Below are 21,537 nucleotides of genomic sequence, written 5' to 3' on the forward strand. Positions count from 1 at the left end.
CTCAGTGTACGTAGCTCTTTTGTGTCGTAAACTAAGGAGCTGGAACAGATAGGCCTAGCTTGCCTCCCCACAAAATTAAGCACCAGCAGTGTTCTGAAAAGGACATTTGGAAATGTCTTTTTCTTTTTTTTCTGGTTTGTAACAATTTTATCCTTTTTCAGAGAAACAGCACCCAGGACTATCTTCCAAAGAGTCCTGGATATCTTAAAGAAATCTTCTCATGCCGTTGAGCTGGCCTGCAGAGACCCATCCCAAGTGGAACATCTGGCTTCCAGTCTGCAGTTAATAACGGAGTGCTTCCGGTGTCTCCGGAATGCTTGTATTGAGTGTTCTGTGAACCAAAATTCAATCAGGTACTATTCTTTGTAGTTACATATATGCCTTTGATAATATCTCTTTGTGTACGTGCATGCTGGTTCTGTCATGTTGGCCTATCTGTTAGAGATGGTTTTGGCGTCACAGTCACCCGTGTTTATTAGGAGACTCTCTACGTCTCTGGAGACAAGTGCTCTGCAGGACTTGCTGTGGGAGACTCCTGGATGAGTGCGTAATGGGACAGCATGTTTAACATTAGGGGTTATTTAGGTTTCTCACTTGTATTTATAATGTTTTGAGGGATTTGGTTTTTTACATAGCACAGTGGTTTGAACTTAATTTTGATCCTTTGCTTCTAGATTCTGCCTGCCTAAATGCATTTGCAGTTCTGGACTTCACTTTTCTTAGTAGTAGGTGTTTTAATTAGTTTTAGTGTTTTAATTAGTTGCCCTTGTGTTTACTTCGAACAGGGAACACGATGTGAATTTCTAAGACGGTTTATCTTAAGCGTTCCTAAAGATTGTGTAAAGTTGCCAGCTACTGCCACCTAATTTATAACGTACAACTAAAATGGAGTTACAAGGATGAGCAAGAGAATTGCCCCGTCCTGCTCTTGTTCTTTTGCATGTTACACTCTCCTCCCAGAACTGAGCACCCTTCCTCTTTGATTTTATGGAATCTACTTTTTATTAACAATTTTTACTTGAGATGAAGTCAGAAGCCACAAAGCATGCTCACTTTAATTTCCTGGACTTGAATGTAGACAGAGCCCCCGGGCTCCCTGTTACTGCCATGATGAGTGAAGTCGGGCTGGTCCAGAAGCCGATGGAGGGACTCGCTGTGCTGCCTAGACGGTCTTGTACCTGAGGCTTTGATATGATTAATGAGTTTTTTTTAGATCAAAGGAGAGGAAACCAAAAGAGAGAGTTGTTTAACTTCAGCACAGAATTGAACATGGTGTCCATATACAGATAAATGGATAGAAACAGTAATGATCTTGGTAGTAATAGTTAACATTGAAGAAGTATAACTAGTTATATGCTAGAAGCAGCAGGCCAGAGGCTAGATTATTTTGTCCCTTTCCAGGCAGGGAGGCCCTCTAGTGTGAGGGGAGAGGGAAAGGAGAGCCCTAGAATGGAAATTCTAACCATTCAGGGCATCAGCTCCTGGGAAAAACATTTTTGTAGTCAGAAAGACAACAAAGATTCTGGTAGGGGCTTTGAGGTCAACCTTAACTAAAGCTGATATTCCCGAGCCTGTCAAGATTCAGATCTCAACCAATATGTATTTTTCTGATGTTTTCAGTTATTAAAGAGTTAATTAAAAAGTAGGATGCTATTAAGGCCTAGACCTTTTTACATCTTTTGTCTGAACATTGCACTTTGTATGGACTGGAATTATTTTTTGCCAAGGATGTATGGAACATGGGGTATAATACAGCAAAGCAAACAATCCGAGTCATATGAAATTTCAGGAAGTACTCAAAGAAAACTGTTGAAAGCAGTTAGCTCTGCATGTAAATATAATCCCTATTGCTGGGGTCGCTATACTTTTACTGCAGAGAGCCAGATAAATAGTTCAGGCTTTGTGATCTCTGTCAGAGGGGCTCACTTCTCCCATTGTAGTACAAGGGAGCCATATGTAGTACGTGAACAAATGCACGTGCTGTGTTCCAGTAAAACCTCATTTGTGAACATTGAAATTTGAATTTCATAGACTTTTCATGTTATGAAGTTACATTTTTCTCCCCCCACCAAATCTGGCCATACAGAAGCAGGCAGTGGGCCCAGGTGCCTGGCAGCCATTTGTATGTGTAGAGGCAAGAGGAGAAACAGAGGTGGAACGGCATCTTCTTTTCGGAGGCAGGTGCTGAGCCCCTTTTCCCACCAGTCTTGTGTTCGGATAAAGAGGAAAGGAGCATTGGCTGTCTGCCCACCTGGCCTTGGGGAGGGGAGAGAGGATTCTAGCCTTGTGCACACCGACCCTGACCCTCTTCTTTAGCAGTGAATGTCTTGGCTTAATTCTGATTTATGTTGAGAAGAAGTGAAGAAGGTAGGGAGCTGTATGAGTTTCCTTTGCTGCTGTAACAAAGTACTGCAAATGCAGTAGCTTAAAATAACAGAAATTTATTGTCTGACAGTTCTGGAGGTCGGAAGTCCAAAATCAGTTTTCCTGACCTAAAGTTAGTGTCAGCAGCAGGGCTGGTTCCTTCTGGAGTCTCTAGTAGAGAATTGATTCCCTTGGCTTTTCTAGCTTCCTGAGGCTGCCTGCATTCCTTTACCTCAGAGCAACACCGTAACCTCTTCCAGTCTCTTTCCGACTCTGACCGTATGGCATCCCTCTGATAAGGACCATTGTGGTTACATGAGGCCCACCCAGGTGATTCAGGATAATCTTCCCATCTTCAAACCATTAATTTAATCACTCCTAGAAAGTCTCTTGTGGTATTTTCTGACCAGTTCTTATTCTCCAAAAACAGCCAGCAGTCCAACAATTCAGTTCCATTCTGACACTAACTACCTCAAGTTAGTGGCTTCAGATCCCATAACTTCATGACTCAGTCCCACAAGACTGCCCCACCTTGGATGCCAGCTGCAAATGGGGTACCCAGGCTACATTTCTGCCCAGCTGACTACAAATTCAGGGATTCCCAGGACACCCCTCAGGTTTGATAATTCAGTAGAACGACTCACAGAACTCAGGGTAGCACTTTACATTCTGTTACTAGTTTACTGTAAAGGGACAGCCACCTGGAAGAGATACATAGGATGGGGCGGGGCACAGAACATCTGTGCCCTCTCCAGGCATGCCATCTTCTGAGCACTTTGATGTGCTCATCAGCCCATTCAGAAGCTTTCCAAACTCATTGTTTCGGACTTTTTGTGGAAGTTCCATCACATAGGTGTGATTGATTAAATCATCGGCCATGGTGATTGAACTGCCTTCCCTTCCTCAGAGGTAGGAGGTTGGGGTTGAAGGTTCCAGCTGTCTGATCTTAGGGCTGGTCCCTCTGGCAGCCAGCTCCCATCCTGCAGGCCCAGGAAGAGTCCCCTCTTTAGCATAAGCTCAGGTATGGTTGAAAGGGGCTTGTTACGAATAACAAAAGGCCTTCCTCTCACACAGGAACTTCCAAGGGTTTTAGGAGCTCTGTGCCAGGAACTGGGGACAAAGATGAAATATAAATTGATTATATCACGTCTCTTTGCCATGAAAGGTAATATAGTCAGTTTCCAGAGTTTAGTATGTGGACATCTTTAGGGGGCCGTTATTTTGCCTAGCACAGTCTACCCTTCGGCCCCTAAAGATTCACGTCTGTCCTATGTGCAAAATACATTCATCTCGTCTCAAGGTCCCCCACATTCTCGACCCATTCAACATCAACTCTAGCCCAAAATCTCATCTAAGTCTCATTCGCTAAAAAGTCCCAAATCTTACCATCTGAATTACATTTGGGTGAGACTCTGGGTATGATTCATCCTGAAGCAAAATTCCTTTTTCTCTTTGGACACGTGAAACTAGACACGAAGTTGTCTGCTCCCAAAATACAATGGTTGGACAGGCCTAGGATAACAGTTTTAGACATTGCCCTCTAAAAGCGGAGAAAATTGAGGGAAAAGAGGAGTCACTGGTCCCAAGCAATTTCAAAATCCAGTTGGGCAAACTCAGGTTTTGAGGCCTGGGAATGATCTCTGTGGCTTGAGGCTCTGCCCTTGGTCCTACCCTCAGAGTCATCCTTCCTTTTTCTCGAAGGGTAAGAGTAATACATGTTTTCAGCTGAGTAACTTTATCAGCCTCTTTCCTGCCTGTAGGATTTTGGGAGTTTAACAGCCTTCTTTCATTTCATCCTTTCTCTGTGCATTTCATCCAGGTTGGCAGAGTTTCTACTGGTATGACATTCTCAAAAACCTTGTGGGTCTCACATGTATGTCATGGGGAGTTATATACCATTAGGCAATCTAGGGTCTGCCATAGAGCTTTCTTAGATAACCCCATCTCTATTCCTGATTTCTGCTGAGATGACTGAGGGGAATGAGTAACACTCCTAGTCTCTTTAAAGAGCCCTCTGTGTAACTGAACACCGACCTTCTGGTTCTTCCAAGGCATTAGCAAAAGGTCGTCCAGCCACATCCTTGGCTTTCTCTCCAGAGCACAGTTTCCTCACAGTGAATAGTCTAGTTTTAGCATCTTTTGCGATCCGGATAGACTGAGAATTTCCCAAATCATACCTGGTTCCCTTTTAGTCTCCTCTGTCTCTCCCCTCTCGCATTTTACCATACGCACCAAGAGGAAATCAGGCCACACTTTCAACGTGTTGCTTGGAAATCTGCTCAGCTAAATATCCAAATTCATCGTTTTGCTAAGCTTCTGCCACTGTAGAAAAAGGATCGTTCCGTCCAGTTTCCAGTAACGAGTTCCTCATTTTCTTCTGAGATCTCACCAGCAGTGCCTTCAGTGTCCACATTTCTATTCAAGGCATCTAGGCCTTTTCTGTCCTGCTTCTCAAAATTCTTCCAGCCTCTGCCCATTGCCAGATCCCAAAGCCACTTCCACGTATCTGTTTGTTACAGCAGCACCCCATTTCTGCTACCCACATTAGCTTCCTGTTGCTACTTGACAAATTACTAAAAACTTAGTGGCTTAAAATAACATATTTATTATCTTACAGTTCTGAAATTCAGAAGGCCACAGTGGGCCAGCATGGCTGAACCCCTTTTGGAGGCTCTAGAGGAGAATCATTTTCCTTGCCTTTTCCAGCTTGTAGAGGCTGCCTGCATTCCTTGGCTCATGGCCGCCCTCCCTGACCCTCCAGAATTCCTCTTATAAGGACCCGTGTGATACATTGGGCCCACCTGGTTAATAATCCAGGATAGTCCTTTCATCTCAAGGTCCTTTAATTTATTCACGACTGTAAAAGTCCCCTTTGCCATGTAAGGTAACATATTCACAGGTTTTGGGTATTAAGATGTGGATGCCTTGGAGGGCCATTATTCTGCCCACTACAGGAACTGTTAACCGGTAGTCTCTGCATTCATTGTGGATCATAATTTGAAGTGCAGGTTTAAGAAAAAGAATGTGTCTAACTTTGTCCTTTTTAAAAACCTTATACAGGAACTTGGATACAATTGGTGTTGCTGTTGATTTGATTCTTCTTTTTCGTGAACTTCGAGTGGAACAGGAATCCCTGTTGACAGGTAATTTGCAGTATGATTCATGGATTACTTATATCTTTGAAAAGGATTTACATACCAGTACTCTGAGTATTACATCATTCATTAAAGCAGATGGTTCTGTATTTCATGATACAGAGAAACTTCATTAGTGATATTAAAGAATTACCATGGAAGAAAGTTGTAGTGACTTCCAATTTTCTCCCTCTGTTGTGGGCTAAATTGTGTGTGTTCCACCCACCCCGCCTTCCCCAATTCATATGTTGAAGTCCTAACCCCTAGTGTACTTCAGAATGAGATTATATTTGGAGACAGGGCCTTTAAAGAGATAATTAAGGTAAAATGAGGTCATATGGGTAGACCCTAATCAAGTGTCACTAGTGTCCTTATAAGAAGGAGAGATGAGGACACAGGTGCAGAGGGACGACCATGTGAAGACACAGGGAAAAGATGACCATCTGCAAACCAATGAGAGAGGCCTCAGAAGAAACCAATCCTGCCGACACCTTGACCTCAGACTTCTAGCAACAAAACAGAAAACAAATTTTTCTTGTTTAAGGCACCCAGTCTGTGGTACTTTGTTATGGCAGCCCTAGCAAAGTGATACAGTGTCTTTTAATATGTGTCGATGTGGCAGGCCCTATTCTAGGTGTTGGATGTGATCTGAACAGGGACCATAGCAGTCAAAAATCTCTGTCCTCAGGTGTGTACGTTCCAGTGAGGGGAGCCTTGTATTAAATATATTAAATAAGGCAAATATACAGCATGACAGAGAGGGAAGTTAGCTCTGATTGTTAATAGCTGTTGATATGGGATTAAGAGAAAAACCAAGCTCCTTAATTTGAAGACCAGGAAGCTTTTCCAGACATTTTGGAATGTTTTTGGTTCTTGAACTACTTGTATCAACACTTCTCCTTTGGACAGGGGTTATTATCATACCATTATATTTAAAAATAAAAGCATAGAATTTTAACAGATGATCTCTTTATCCAAGGAATTGAAATACATGTTGGGTAAACCTAAGTCATTTAATAGAACATCTCAATGTAAATATCCAGCTTATAAAATGTACTAGATTGGAGGTTAAAAAAATTTTTTTTTAGTGCTAATTCAATGAATAGTTACTTCAAATGAGAGCTCTCCAGCTGTATTTAAAATATGTTGATTTATATACAATTTTTAATGCCTATACTTACTATATAAAGTGAAGCATGCTTATCTGAATGTTAGTGGGGAGGCTGCTGTGAGAAGGTAGAGAGAGAATTTGAGCTCGTCTTTCTTCACAGGCATAGAGACCGAGGCCCACAGTGAAACAGGCTAACTGAACTGTCAGAGGTACCACCCGGCTTGGTTTAGTTCTCATTCTACTCTGTGATTTCTTAGTGTTTTCATTTAAAACTCATTTGTTAAAATTCCTGCGTCTTTCTATTTGATTTAGGATTCTTCCTCTGGGACATTGTAATTATTTTTTGAACTAATTAAATTATCTAAGAATTGGCACACAAAGTGTTGGCTCTAAGTTTTTTGGAACAGCAGTAATTTCTTGAGTATTCTCGATTTGGTAGGGTGTAGCATTAGGTTGTAAAGTGTTTTAAAATGTTGTATATTTAAAAGTATTCTTGTAGCTCCAGTTTGTGATAGAACAGAAGCCTCAGTGCTCAAATTGGGGATTAAAAATCAGCAATAAAATACAGATTTCATTCTCTTGTATGGAAAGGCAGTTATTTTTGAAGTCTGACTGTGGTATGATAATTCAGAAAGAGAGTTCAGAATGTACTACGTTTTGTAATTGCTGAAAAAAACACCGATGTGGTGGGTAGTGTCACTGACAGAGCTGAGGAACTAGGGTGGGCAGGAGTAGGTTTCTCTGGTGATGATGGATTCCTAAATAAGACACCAGAGGAAGCACTGCACAAACGCTGTGATTAAATAACTGTCAGAGCGGAGCCAGCCCTCCTCCACTTGTGCATAGAATCCCATCCCCACTCGCCCACTCAGAAACTCTTCCCCTGAAAGTGTCCCCTTTCTCTCTGGCATCATCCCTTTCCCCTCTTTACTCCGTCATTTCACCAGCGTATAATGTGCTCTCCTGTTTTCCATCTTAAAAGTGTCTTCCCTTGACTCTGTGTCCCCCTCGGTCCATTATCCCTTGTCTCTATCCCGCGACTGCTACAGAAGATTGGTTACTTGGTGTTTACAATATGCGATGAAAGATTATTTCATCCTTTCTTCTCAGGATTAATTTTCTCTTCACTGAAGGGAATAGATGATCTAACAAAAAAACCAAAGGAGCACATTTCTGAAACTTTTTATGAACTGGTTTGTCATTGATGAATAAATCAGTTGTTTGTTTGGCGGCTTGGCTGTTCATTGATACCCACCAGTCAGCGTAGATCTTCATAGACCTGTTTTATGTTAGGTATATTAAGAGTTGTTCACAATTTATGTAGTTGCAGTTGCATCGGTTAATACATGTTTTATTGTTACGAGATTCACGTCACAGAAAGTTAAGCACTTTAAAGTGAACAATCGAGTAGCATTTAGTGCATTCACAGTATTGTACAGTCACCACCTCTGTCTAACTGGAAGCATTCTCATCACCCCAAAAGGAAACCCTGTACCCATGGAGCAGTTGCTTTCCAGTTCCCAGTTCCCTGAGCCCCTGGCAACCACCATTCTGCAGTCTGTCTCTGTGGATTTGCCTGTTCTGGATTTTTCGTATAAATGGAATCCTAGAATTTTGTGACCTTTTTTGTCTGGCTTCTTTCAGTTAGCATAATGTTTTTCGAGGTTCATCCACATTGTACATGTATCAGTGCTTCATTTCTTTGTATGACTGATCAATATTCCATTGTATGCATAGAATACATTTTTTGTTTATCCATTCATTCATTGATGGGCATTTGGGTTGTTTCCACCATTTGGCTCTTGTGCCACTATTTGGCTGTTTAGAATAGTGCTGCTCTGAACATGTGTGTACATATATTTATTTGAGTACCTGTTTTCAGTTCTTTTGGGTATATACCTAGGAGTGGAATTGCTGCGTCAATTTTATATTTAAATTTTTAAGAAACTGCCAAACTTTTCCATAGCAGCTGACTATTTTATATTTTCACCAACAGTGTGCAAGGTTCCAGTTTCTCCACATCCTTGCTGACATTTGTTTTCCTTTTTTTGGAGTGTAGTTATCCTGGTGGGTGTGAAGTGGTATCTCATTGTGGTTTTGATTTGCATTTCCCTAATGACGAATGATGTTGAACATCTTCTCATGTGCCTTTTGGTTATTTGTAAATCTTCTTTGGGGGAATGTCTATTCAAGTCCTTTGCCCAGTTTTTTTTTTTTTTTTTAAGATTTTTTTGATGTGGACCATTTTTAAAGTCTTTATTGAATCTGTTACAATATTGCTTCTGTTTTATGTTTTGGTTTTTTGGCCGTGAGGCACGTGGGATCTTAGCTCCCTGACCAGGGATCGAACCCGCACCCCCTGCATTGGAAGTGTGGAGTCTTAACCACTGGACCGCCAGGGAAGTCCCCTTTGCCCAGTTTTTAATTGGGCTTTTAAATTTCGTTGTCAAGTTGTGAGAGTTATTTATGTATTGTGGATACTAGGAATTATGTTGACTCTGCAGATCCACTTGGGGGGAATTGCCATCTTAATGATATTGAGTCTTCCGGGCCATGAATAGGGAACATCTCTCCATTTATCTAGGTCTTCTTTAATTTTTCAATTGTATCAGTTTCAAGTAGATGGCTTGCCTCTGTTGACAGAGTTGGAAGGACATTACTGAGGCAAGAAGGAAAGTGGAAGTGATACTTCTCACTACCTTCTTGAAAAAGGCAGCCAGTGATATTACTGAATTTTACTTGGAATTCAGGAATGCAACTTTGTTTCAACAATGAAACTTAAACAAATGTTATAGTATGTTAGTTCAAGCCGAATGCAAATCTTTTCAAAAGTGTTCTTGTTCCCTGATACAGTGCCTGTACTATCTTTTGACTGTTTCTCTGTGAGAACCTTACTCTTTGTAGATTTTTAGCAGGGTATCTGTGCCAGTTTTCTGTTACCGCTCTTGAGGTAAGAACTATAATTACGTTGTCAAAATAATATTTAGAGTATTATTTTCAGAGAATAATTGCAGTGGTGTGACGAATATATTATGCTCATCCAATTATATGTAAACATAAGCATGAGTTATTTTAATTGAGTTATTGGTGTTGTTTTTGGCCTTTGTTCTGTTCTAATCTGTAAAAATAATGTTGGGCTTTTTGAGGGGCTTTGTAACATTTGCAATATTTAGATAAAGATCACTTGATAAGCTGTTTGGTAAAAGTAAACTGTCATTTGTACTTGTCTGGAGTTTTCTTGTTTCTAGGACGTCTTTAAACCTTTTCCTTCCCAGAATTATGTTCTGATTCAGAGTGCTAATTTTTAGTTGCCTGATGAATTGTTGGGTTGTTTGGCTCTCAGACTGACTTATATTGTTGGCTTTTTTTGTGTGTTAAATTAAATCTTACAAGGATTTCAGTGTTAATACTCTAAAATATTCAGCAGAAATAGAAATGTCATTTTACACTACGACTTTAAGATGAAGATGAAGGTATTATTTTTTATGATGAACATTTTATATAATTTCATTATAGAGTAATTTTTAAAAGTGAAAGAAAAATAATCGTTGTATATGCCGGCTACGTTAGACAAACACTTGACTTTTTTTTAGTCATTCTTCAATATTTATATGTATGGGTATGAATGTGTACTTGCAGTTTTGTATCCTGCTTTATTTTAGATTATAATGTTAATTCAGTTTTGAGGTTCTTGGTTCAGCATTTTGCCTTCATAGTTTTTTATCTCAGTGTTTTGCTTTTTGGCCACAATTTCGCAACTCTTCTTTGAGCAGCCAGTTGTCGAGTTACTATGAATAAGTGAATAGCACAGGCACATTACACGCCTCAACCTTTTTCGTCTCTACAGCTGCTCTGCCTTTGAGCTATTGGAGCAGCAGCGACAGGCTTTGAAGGGAAGGGCTGGGTTCCGGAAAAGTCTGAGGACAGAGGACCCGGGCTCCGGGCCTGGGTCAGTAGGCCCATCCCTCCCTCCTGGCAAAGCAGGGATCTAGGAGGTTGAAGGTCTTTGGAAGTCCTCTTGCCGTTAAAAACATCTCCTGGTTGCTGCCTGGCTGGGATTTCCGTTAATAGAGCAGGATCTTTCATTTCATCTCAGACTCTCCTGTGGCTCCTTCCTCGATGAGCTGATTCCTGCTGCTGAGGAAGAGCCCCCGCTTGTGTTTGCCGGTCTTGCTTCTGCCACTTGCAGGCTTCATGCCCCAGGCCAGTTACCTGACCTTCTGAGCTTCGGTTACTCTTTGCAAGAGGGGGATAATATTAACCCCGACCCCGTACGGTTGTCGTGGGGGTTAGATGACATCTTACAGTTAGAACGCGGTGTCTGGCACCTAGTAAACACTCAACACATGCTAGTTATCGCTGTTACTGTTACCTCATTCCTTGGTTCTCGATGCTTTATTCATGCTGGTCTTCAGTTCCTCAGAAGTGTCTCGCTCTCTCTCCGCTCAGGGTCTCATCACACGCCACTCTGTCTGTATGGACTGTCCTGGCCCCGAAGGAACCACTTGGAAAACAGCAAACAGTCGGGTGCAGGCGCTGATCCCTCAGCATGGGTGCCAGGCAGGGGTAGCTGGGGCCAGGCACGGAGGGCTGAGGCTGAGGCTAGTCGGGCACTGGCTTTTAGTTGTGTGACCTGAGGAGGGGGCTGGGGCAGGGGTGGGCGTGCAGGGATTCACGGTAGTGTCTGTTCACCGCCAAGCGCACGAGTATTTTAAGTATTTGCTTACCAGCATCGCATACCCGTGAGAACTGGCCGACTGTTCGCGCTCTTCTCTTGGTGTGCGGGGTCTGGGGCCCTCACCTGCTGCTGACTTGGGTGACGTGATAAAGATATCTGCCTTACTGTGACAATTAAATAAGAACTTGTATAAAATAAAGCACTTGGAACGGTACGTGTCGCGTTAGTGATTGTCTAATGTTGGGTGTCGTTCTGGTTACGGGGCTGTTGTTACTCGGCTTTGTTTGAGCTTAGCCCTCTGTGCTCTGTCTCGTGGTGCAGGGGCTGGGAGTCCCGAAACACATTTCTCCTCCGCTTTCAGTGAGGTTCAGCCAATGAAGGATCTAGTGGGGACCAGAAGGCAGGAGGGGAAAGGGTGACTCGCCCCCTGCTCGGGTCTCCCCTGGATGGTTCCCTTTCCAGCTTCCTTCCCACTCGGAAAGCCTCCTAGTATTTCCTAGAGACACCACTGTTAGCTGGCCCGGGCCCTTCTTCCACGTGCCAGAGGTACCAGCGGTAGCCTGGGCAGCCCCTGCCACAGAGGCCCGGGTTCCGGCTCTGCAGAGCCCCTCCAGGCTTCTGGGTTCTCACAACCTTACCCTCTTCCCTTTGTGCCTCCAGTTTGAAGGGTGGTAGGTGGTGGTTTCCTGTAGCCTTAATCTCTGTGTTACCTCAGTGTTGCCTTTTTAGTTGAACTAATTCCATTATTAAATCTTCTTTGTTAAAAAATAGTTTGGTTTCTGTCTGTCTGACTTGGTCCCGACTGATTGAACTATTCTTATTTTCTAAGGCTTGTGCTTGATGCCATCTTCTCTTGCTTCCCCTGGGGCCCTCTTTCCCTTCCTCACAACTTCCCTCCCTCCCTCCCATCCTTCTCTCCATCTGCTCTGCCAGCTCGGGTACAACCAGGAGACACAGACCGCACTGCAATTTGAATAGGGAAGATTTAAAATAAAGAATTACTAACTATAACAAAGGCTTGAAATAACAGGGGATTGACTACTAAGAAGTAAGGAGAATGCCAGAGAACACAGGGATTGCAGATACAAGGAGCAGCCAGTGCCCCCAGAGCTGAGATGAGTGTCCAGGGAAGAGGCTGCCCTCCCCCTAGGCCTGAGATCCAGGCCTGCTTGGAGAGGGCACGGCTGTGGCTCACGGGGTGGTGGTGAAGCCGCCGAGGGGTGGTGTTGGTGGAACTTGCTGGAAATCCACCCTCTGGGGTGCAGGGGGGAGTCGTCCACAGAGAGCTTCCATGACTTGAAACCGGCTTCGAAGCATCCTGAGGAAGTTCCTGGCTCCTGGACACTGCTGGTTGGTCCTGCTGCGCGAGAGCTCCTCACTGGAGAAGCTGCAGGAGATGAACGCCAGAGAAACAGGAGAAGCATGGCCAGAGGACTACCCAGAACCAGGAAGAGAGAAACTCGGCTCCCTCCAGCCCTCCAGTGCCCCTCCAGCGCCTCTGCCCATGAGGCCGTACGTGCCAGCTGACAAAGGAGACCTTCAGAGGGCCCGCCTTTATGTTTGCAGAGCAGGCAGCGAAGCTAAGAGGCAGTGATTGATAACTGGTGCTCAGTCAAAGATAATTTAAATGCGGTCTGTTCACAGATGGCAAAGAACTTTAGAGACCCTTTAGTTCCTAATGCATTACATTCTCACACACACTTTGTTATTTTCTAATTTTTGCCAGTGTGGTGGGTGTGTAGTACAATCTTGTGGTTTTCCCGTGGGTTTGAGTGCTTTTTCTTTTGTGTATGTGTATGTATATATATATATAAATATGTATATATTGGGTGGGCCAAAAGGTTCGTTCAGTTTTTTCCGTACAGTGGCGGTAGTGGCACTCAGTTGTCTTTAACTTCATTCAAAACAATTTTGTTAAATTGTAGGTGACAGCTGTCATATCAGCGTGCATTTAAAAAAAGACTTATCAAAACTGGTGAATTTTTGTGTAGCCATTTTAATATCGAAGATGGAAGAAAAAAAGCAACATTTTTGGCATATTATGACTTATTATTTCAAGAAAGGTAAAAACACAACCGAAACGCAAAAAAAAAGATTTTGTGCAGTGTACGGAGAAGGTGCTGTGACTGATCGAACGTGTCAGAAGTGGTTTGCGAAGTTGAGATTTCTCTCTGGACGATGCCCCGCGGTCGGGTAGACCAGTTGACGTTGACAGCGATCAAATCGAGACTTTAATTGAGAACAATCAACGTTATACCATGCGGGAGAGAGCCGACAGACTCAAAATATCCAAATCAAGCATTGAAAATCACTTGCACCAGCGTGGTTATGTTAATTGCTTTGATGTTTGGGTTCCACATAAGTTTAAGCGGAAAAAAACCTTCTTGACCATATTTCCGCATGCGATTTTCTATTTAAATGTAATGAAAACGTTTCAGGTTTTTTTTGCCACATTGTGTGGCGTGCGGAACTTTCCCAACCAGAGATCGAACCTGTGCCCTCTGCATTGGAAGCGTGGAGTCTTAGCCGCTGGACCACCAGGGATGTTCAAACGTTCCATTTTTAAAACAAATTGTGACGGCCGATGAAAAGTGGATACCGTACAATAATGTGGAGCGGAAGAGATCGTGGGGCAAGCGAAATGGACCACCGCCAACCACACCAAAGGCTGCTCTTCATCCTAAGAAGGTGATGCGTATATGGTGGCATTGGAAGGGAGTCCTCTATTATAAGCTCCTTCTGGAAAACCAAATGATTAATTCCAACAAGTACTGCTCCCAGTTAGGCCAACTGAAAGCAGCACTCAACAAAAAGTATCTGGAATTAGTCAACAGAAAATGCATAATCTTCCATCAGGATAATGCAAGACCGCATGTTTCTTTGATGACCACGAAAAACTGTTACAGCTTGGCTGGGAAGTTCTGATTCATCTGCCGTATTCACCAGACATTGCACCTTCAGATTTCCACTTATTTAGGTCTTTACAAACTTCTCTTAATGGAAAAAATTTCAATTCCCTGGAAGACTGTAAAAGGCACCTGGAACAGTTCTTTGCTCAAAAAGCTAAAGTTTTGGGAAGATGGAATTATGAAGTTGCCTGAAAAATGGCAGAAGGTAGTGGAACAAAAGGGTGAATATGTTGTTCAACAAAATTCTTGGTGAAAATGAAAAATGTGTCTTTTATTTTTACTTAAAAACCGAAGGCACTTTTTGGCCAACCCAATACATATATATATATATATATATATATATATATATGTTCTGTGGAGATTTGGACAAATGTACAAGGACATGTATCCATCATTGTAATATCATACAGAGAAGTTTCACTGCCCTAAAAATCCTCTGTGCTCCACCTGTTCACACCCCCTCCTGTGCCCTAACCCCTGGCAACCACCGATCTTTTTACTGCCTCCTTAGTTTTGCCTTTTCCAGAATGTCATAGAGTTGGAATCATACAGTTTTTAGCCTTTTCAGATTGGCTTTTCATTTGGTAATATGCATTTAATGTTCCTTTTCATGGCTTGATAACTCATTTCTTTTTAGTGCTGAGTAATATTCCACTGTCTGGATGGACCACAGTTTATCTATTCACCTACTGAAGGACATCTTGGTTGCTTCCAAGTTTTGGCAGTTATGAATAAAGCTGCTATAAACATTCACATGCAGGGTTTTGTGTGGACATAAGTTTTCAGTTACTTTGGGTAAATACCAAGGAGTGTGATTGTTGGATTGTATGCTAAGAATATGTTTAGTTTTGTAAGAAACCACCAAACAGTCTCCCAAAGTGGCTGCAGCATTCTACATTCCCACCTGCAGTGGATGAGAGTTCCTGTTGCTCTGCATCCTTGCCTGCATTTGTTGTCAGCATTCTGCATTTTGTCCAGTATTCTGCAGTTTTATTTGGTGAAATAGTCTAAATGTGTCAACTAGGTTGTTATTAAATCTTATTTAAATCTTCTAAATATGCTGATTGTTTTGTCTGCTTATTTTATAATTTACTGGAAAAGGTATATTATTATTGCCGAATTTAATTGTGGGTTTTTCTCTTTCCTCTATACTTTTGTCAGTTTTTCTCTAATATATATTTGAGACCATGTTATTAGGTGATTCCAATTTAAAATTATACCTTTCTGTGAATTAAGTAATTCTGAAATGACTTTTAAAAAAATTTCCAATAATACTTTTTGCCTTAACGTTTATTATGTCTGATTTTTAAGTGGTTGTATGACTACCTTTGTAGGCTGGTATTTGCCTCATATATCTTTTCACCATTCTTTAACTTTCAATGCTTCTATAGCCTTATATTTTACATGTCTTGTTTTAAATTGTATATTGTTAGATTTTAAAAGATCCAGTCTAAGAGTAACTGTCTTTCAATTGGAACACATATTCCAATGATATTTAATGTGATTACAGGTATATTTGTGTCTACAGTTACAGTGTTTTAAAGAAGTTAATTAATTTTGTATAGAGTACATTGTTTTGGTAAGGCATTTTAATATTAACATCATGCCCAAAGTTTCATTGTGATGAGAGACTTTTATAGCTAAAAGAAGCAAACAAATTTTCTGTTTAATAACATGTGGAGTATTTCTAACTAAGATGTATTTATTTGGTGTTTTGAAAAATTCTTTTAATCATGTATCTTTTTTGCCTTTATAAATCCTCAGCTTTTCGCTGTGGTCTGCAATTTTTAGGCAATATTGCCTCACGGAATGAAGATTCCCAGTCTATTGTTTGGATGCATGCTTTCCCAGAACTCTTTTTGTGAGTATATTGATAAGAGTTTTTCTGACTTCTGAAAAGATTGTGGTTATATCAGTTCCAAAACAGGAGAAACTAACCTTTGGTAACAGAACTCAGGACAGCGGTTGCTCTTGGTGGGTGGTGGTGGGTTTTAGTACTGGCTGGGAGAGGGCACAAGGTAGACTCGTGGGTTCCTGGGAATGTTCTGTATCTTAATCTGCGTGGTGGTCACATAGGTATATACGCATCTCATAACTTATTGGGCTGTACACGTAAGGTTTATGCCCTTCATTGTATGTCAGTTTTTAATTTAAGTAAATAAAAGTTTTGGTTAAAGTAAGGAATGCTGTTAAGGACACTTTTTTTATAAGAAAAAAGCCATAAAATATTGAAGTATGGGCAATGAATTAATCATGTATTTATTAATTGAGCATTTCTTATATGCTTGGCACAATGCTATATGTTTTGGTAGATATGGAGAAGTATAAGATGTGGATAACCAATCTGTTCATGTAGATTGGTTCATGGTGTACTTTTCCTGGTGATTTGCTACTGTGTTTTGACCAGCTGTGTTCATAAGAAGTGGAGCATGGAGATGAAAGGCGAGCAGGTGATGGAGGAAGGATAGGTAATAGGAAAGGCCCCATCCTGGGGCAGGAGGCCTGGCTTCTAATCCAGGTTCTGTTGCCAACCAATGGGGTATCTTTGGTGGTGGCAACAATATAAGCAGCAGAGCAGCTATCGTTTGAATGCCCAGAGCTGGGTCTTTTCTGTATATTTCCCGTCCTTTACCCTTTGCCCCGTGGGGCAAGCAGTACTGTCCCTGTTTGGACAAATGAGGGAACCGACACTTATCACTGGTAAATGGTGTAGCTGGAACGGGAACCCCATGCTGCCCTCTGGATCCAAAGCCTACGCTCTTTAAATACCAGCTGCCTAAGTTCTGTGCTGCCTTCCCTGGTTGTATAGGTTTTCTGGGCTCATCTGTATGGTGTAAGGATCAGATAAACGCTTATGTTATCTCTAGCTCACTGAGCCTGTGACCGGTTCTCAAATTCCTGCAGGTAATTAGAGTTGAAGGCATAAAATCTTTATGGTTAATAATAATTGAGTTTAGGTTGGAAGGAAAGAATTGTGGGATTCAAGCTGTAGAAATAAAAATTACTCATTTTTGAGAGTTCACTCCTTTCGAACACTTTGAACACCTCCTCTCTGCCAGGCTCTGAGCTGGAGGAGTGGGGTAAGGGTGCCTTAGATATAGTCACCGCTCCCCCGCAGCCCGTGCTGTAAGCGTGTTGTAGTGTAAGAACCGATGCATTAATAACACAGGTGAATCCGGCCCTGAACAAGGCCGTCGGAGGAGTTTACTTGGCAATTACATGGTGGTTTTACATTCGTTATCAAATCTGGTCCTCACAGAAGCCCTCTGAGACAGGCCAAGGAGGTCTTGTTATTATATTCCATTTTTATGTCAGAAAACACACCGAAAGAGGTTATGTGACTTCACTCTATATGTGTTTGTGGGACACATACAACCAAATTTGAATTTAGCTTTGGCAGGTACTGGCTTTGTGCCTTTGGGCAAGTAAAGTCAACACATTCTTCATCTATAATATAAGGATAATACCTCCTCCAGAAGAGTATTATGAAGTTTAAATGAAAGAAAAAAAAATCCTGCCATAGTGCATAACCCATAATATAATTGAAAATTGATAAATTAGTGACCTTTCTAAGATCACATAGCTGATAGGTGGATGAACCGGGAGTTAATACGGAGGCTTTTGACTCCAAGTTTTATTTCTTGCCAATATATCATCTTTCCCTTAAACATTCTGTCCCTCAAACTGTTAAAGAAATGTCTGTAGTCATTGAAGTATCAATTTTTGCCTTTTGATGTTTTTTCTAACAAGAATGAACATTTTAATGCTTTATAAATGTAATCATTTTATCTTTTTCTTTAATCAGATGTCATTTGCTTTTTGCCTCTGACTCATAAGTGAACTGCAGCTTTTGTATTGGGTACTCTGTGTCGTGACTAATTTTCAATTTGCTATTTTTGCCATAAATTATGTACTTGTTTAAAAGTGTTGTAATTCTTCATTAAATCCTTAAAAATATCAGTATATACTGAACTTGTTAATGAGATTATTATTATTTATGAGTTATAATCATGTTTTATCATGCTGCTGAGTTGGGCTAACACCCTGATTTCTTTATTTGGAAGGTCTTGCTTAAATCATCCAGACAAAAAAATTGTTGCCTACTCATCAATGATTTTGTTCACATCCCTTAATTCTGAAAGAATGAAGGAGCTGGAAGAAAACCTCAATATTGCGATTGATGTCATAGAAGCTCACCAGAAGCAGCCTGAATCGGAATGGCCGTGAGTATCTTGTTAGAAATGTGGCTGCTTAAACATCCTGACATCACTTTCCTGGTAGAGGTTTAAGTAAAAGTTTGAATTATAACAATTGAACGATAAGTTAAAGCTTAACATATGTTGAAAAACTAGGAAAAGATCCCATTTCTAGCCTTTCTTGTTTGTAAATAAATATGTGTTTCTCTGATGTCCTTTCTATTCTGACTTCTGCTTTGGATGGAATATATTTTTGATCCTCTCCCAAGATAATTTGTTCTATTTTCCATAAAGCTGGAGTATTACTTACAGGCCCTAAATGTCTTTGTGGCATTTTATGTTTCTGATTAGTGGGACCCCACCTCCCTCATAAAATATTACCACAAAATTTCTGCATTTACAGAAATAGTAATTCTGCAAAAGAATTTAATTACAAATTTAAAGTTTATAGCTTAGAAAATATTAAACGTGATTGAGACTCTTCTTGTTATAAAGGTCTTTATCTTTGGTTCTTCCCTTGAGCAGATATAGGGTAAGAAAGTCAACGCAATGAATTCTGAGTGAAAGTTGAGAATTTGCTTGTAACTTCGTGTAGCCCCTGGAATGGAAAGCATATTATATTTAGAAAAACAGTCCCAGCAGCTAACATATAAAAACTCATGCATAATTGACAGCCATTTAAATGACCATTTTTGAGTTGCAAGAAAAAAATCTACCTGTCACTGGCATTCCATCGTCATTGCTTTGTGTATCTAATATTATTCGCCGCCAGGATTATACACTCAATGTTATGCCATAAGGTGGTGTAGCAAAGAATTCCAATTGTCTGTATGGATGTCCAGACAGAATGCTTTTTTTCTGCCTGTATTGTAAACTTGTGAGAGACAGTTCTTATCCTTTAAATAGTGCCAAAGTAAAAATGCTGCTATCTTTACTCACTAGTAGATGTTTACTATTTGTTGAATGAAAGAAAGAATAAATGGATTTTACTCCTCATTGTTTTGACCTGAAAGCAGCAGAAGAACCAGACCCTAGCTCAGGGTTTAAGTTCACCTGAACTTCGTTCCAGACAGGCTGCCGGAGCAGAAGTACCTGGGGAGCATCCCAGGAGGCACCACAGAAGTCAGGAAACTGAGCGTTTGTTTTGATTTTTAGGTAAATGAGGAACCTTAACTAAGGCACTGAACTTCTGTGGGCCTCTTCTTCCTTATTTCTAAAATGAAAGAATTGATTTAGGTTAGAAGTTTCCAGACTTTTGAATTTCGTGTCCCATATGTTGTCTTGAAGGCATGTGGACATGGTTACAAACTCACTGGAACGGTTGGTTTGGCACAAGGACTGTTGGGTAGCGACACTGCCTGTCTTGCTGTCTGCCTGTCTGAGCTTGAATGGCAATACCTTAAGATGTCATTCTTGCCCTTTGCTCTGATGACTTTACCTTTTTAATTATATTTGGTTAAAGCGAACGAGCCAGTATTCAGTTCCGGTGACTTTTAAAGCATATGGTTTTGCATTTGACTGGTTACCTGGTGAGCACAAGCTTGACGTCATTGCTACTCAGTACTTACCTGAATAACTCAGAAGTGCAAAGGAATGCTTAGGAGATTCACCTGAAAAATGAATAGTCCATCTGCACCTCTGTGGGTACTCAGAGTTTTTCCTGGGTTGATCCTGCACATCCGGGAGCTGCCTGTCTGCACTTCCCTGGTTTGGGGCCTGGCTTACACTGAGCAGTAGTGCCCAAGTGGCTTTGCTCTATCTTATTGAGGGCCCACCGTGAGGACTTTGCTGAGAGCGCTGCCCGCAGTGTCACAAGGGAAGGGGCTCTGGTTTCTCTGCAAAGACTAATTGCCCTTTTCATGAGGGATCTGATTTGCTTTTATCTTGGAAAACCCGTGGATTAGAAACTATTCCTGCTTTGTGCAGGCTTCTAGGAAATTCAGAAAACATGCAGATGCTTGCTTCAAACATTAATTAATTAATTCAGTAATTATTGATGGAGTTTTTGAAGTGTACCAGGTACTGTTCATGGCACTGGAGATTCAAAATTAATAAGACGTTACGTTTTAGTGAGAGAGACAGATAATGAACCTAAAACCCCAAATAAATGTATAACAAATGTCAGATAAATTGGAAGAGAAATACACAGAATGTGTACTAAGCTGTCCCTTAGAATGGTACTTGACTCATAGTAAACCCTGTATAGTATTAGCTAGTATTTTATTAGTAGTAATACAAACATGATTGGTACAGAAGACAGACAGTGGAAAAAACAAGAATCAATGTTGGATCTTTTTTTTTTTTTGGCCATGGCATGCAGGACCCCTGCAGTGGAAGCGTGGCGTCCTAACCACTTGACCGCCCGGGAATTCCCATGTTGAATTTTGATTAAGTACTCTGGTGAGGTGATGTGACGCAGAGTAACTTTGTGCTACTTTAAAATTTGGAGGTCAAGGAAATCTTTCCCGAGTTGGTGACATTTGAACCGAGAACTGGGTAGCCAGTCATTGGAAGATCTGTGGGTAAAGGTGGAGACAGATTGGGAAGAACAGTCCCAGCAGTGAATACACAGGGTGCAAAGACCCCAAGGCAGAGGCCTCTGTCGCAGGACTAGGGAGCCCAGGGTTTGGACAACGTAGTGGGTGAAGGGGTACCTGGAGGCCAGTGATGTGGGGCTTTGTGAACCAGGAAAAGGCGATCGATTTACTCTTTGCCGTGAGAGGCGATTGGGGAGTTTTAAGCAGTGTATGGAACGACCTGGTCTGTATTAGTTAGTTAGTTAGTTAGTTATACATACTTAATTATTTTTGGCTGCGTTGGGTCTTCGTTGCGGTGCGCAGGTGTCTCATTGCGGTGGCTTCTCTTGCTACGGAGCACGGGCTGTAGGCACGTGGGCTTCAGTAGTTATGGCGCGCGGGCTCAGTAATTGTGGCTCGCGGGCTCTAGGGCGCAGGCTCGGTAGTTGTGGCGCACGGGCTTAGTTGCTCTGCAGTATGTGGGATCTTCCCTGACCACGGCTCGAACCCATGTCCCCTGCGCTGGCAGGCGGATTCTTAACCACTGAGCCACCAGGGAAGTCCCTGGTCTGTGTTTCGAAGGCTCCCTCTGGTTGCTGGACTGAGGTTGAGCTGTGGGGAGGGGAGAG

General features: G+C 41.6%; 1 protein-coding gene across 1 annotated transcript in view; it reads left to right on the forward strand.

The window, feature by feature from the left end:
* The window catches only part of ATXN10 (ataxin 10), a 153,310-nt gene that overhangs the window by 21,954 nt on the left and 109,819 nt on the right, over positions 1 to 21,537 (forward strand). The window contains exons 2-5 of the mRNA XM_068560526.1: positions 162 to 353; positions 5,425 to 5,507; positions 15,961 to 16,057; positions 18,261 to 18,419. Of these exons, the coding sequence (XP_068416627.1) occupies positions 162 to 353; positions 5,425 to 5,507; positions 15,961 to 16,057; positions 18,261 to 18,419 (531 nt within the window). The remainder of the gene's footprint in view (positions 1 to 161; positions 354 to 5,424; positions 5,508 to 15,960; positions 16,058 to 18,260; positions 18,420 to 21,537) is intronic.

The sequence above is a fragment of the Eschrichtius robustus genome, chromosome 13, assembly GCF_028021215.1.
Source record: "Eschrichtius robustus isolate mEscRob2 chromosome 13, mEscRob2.pri, whole genome shotgun sequence".
Classification (NCBI taxonomy): domain Eukaryota; kingdom Metazoa; phylum Chordata; class Mammalia; order Artiodactyla; family Eschrichtiidae; genus Eschrichtius; species Eschrichtius robustus.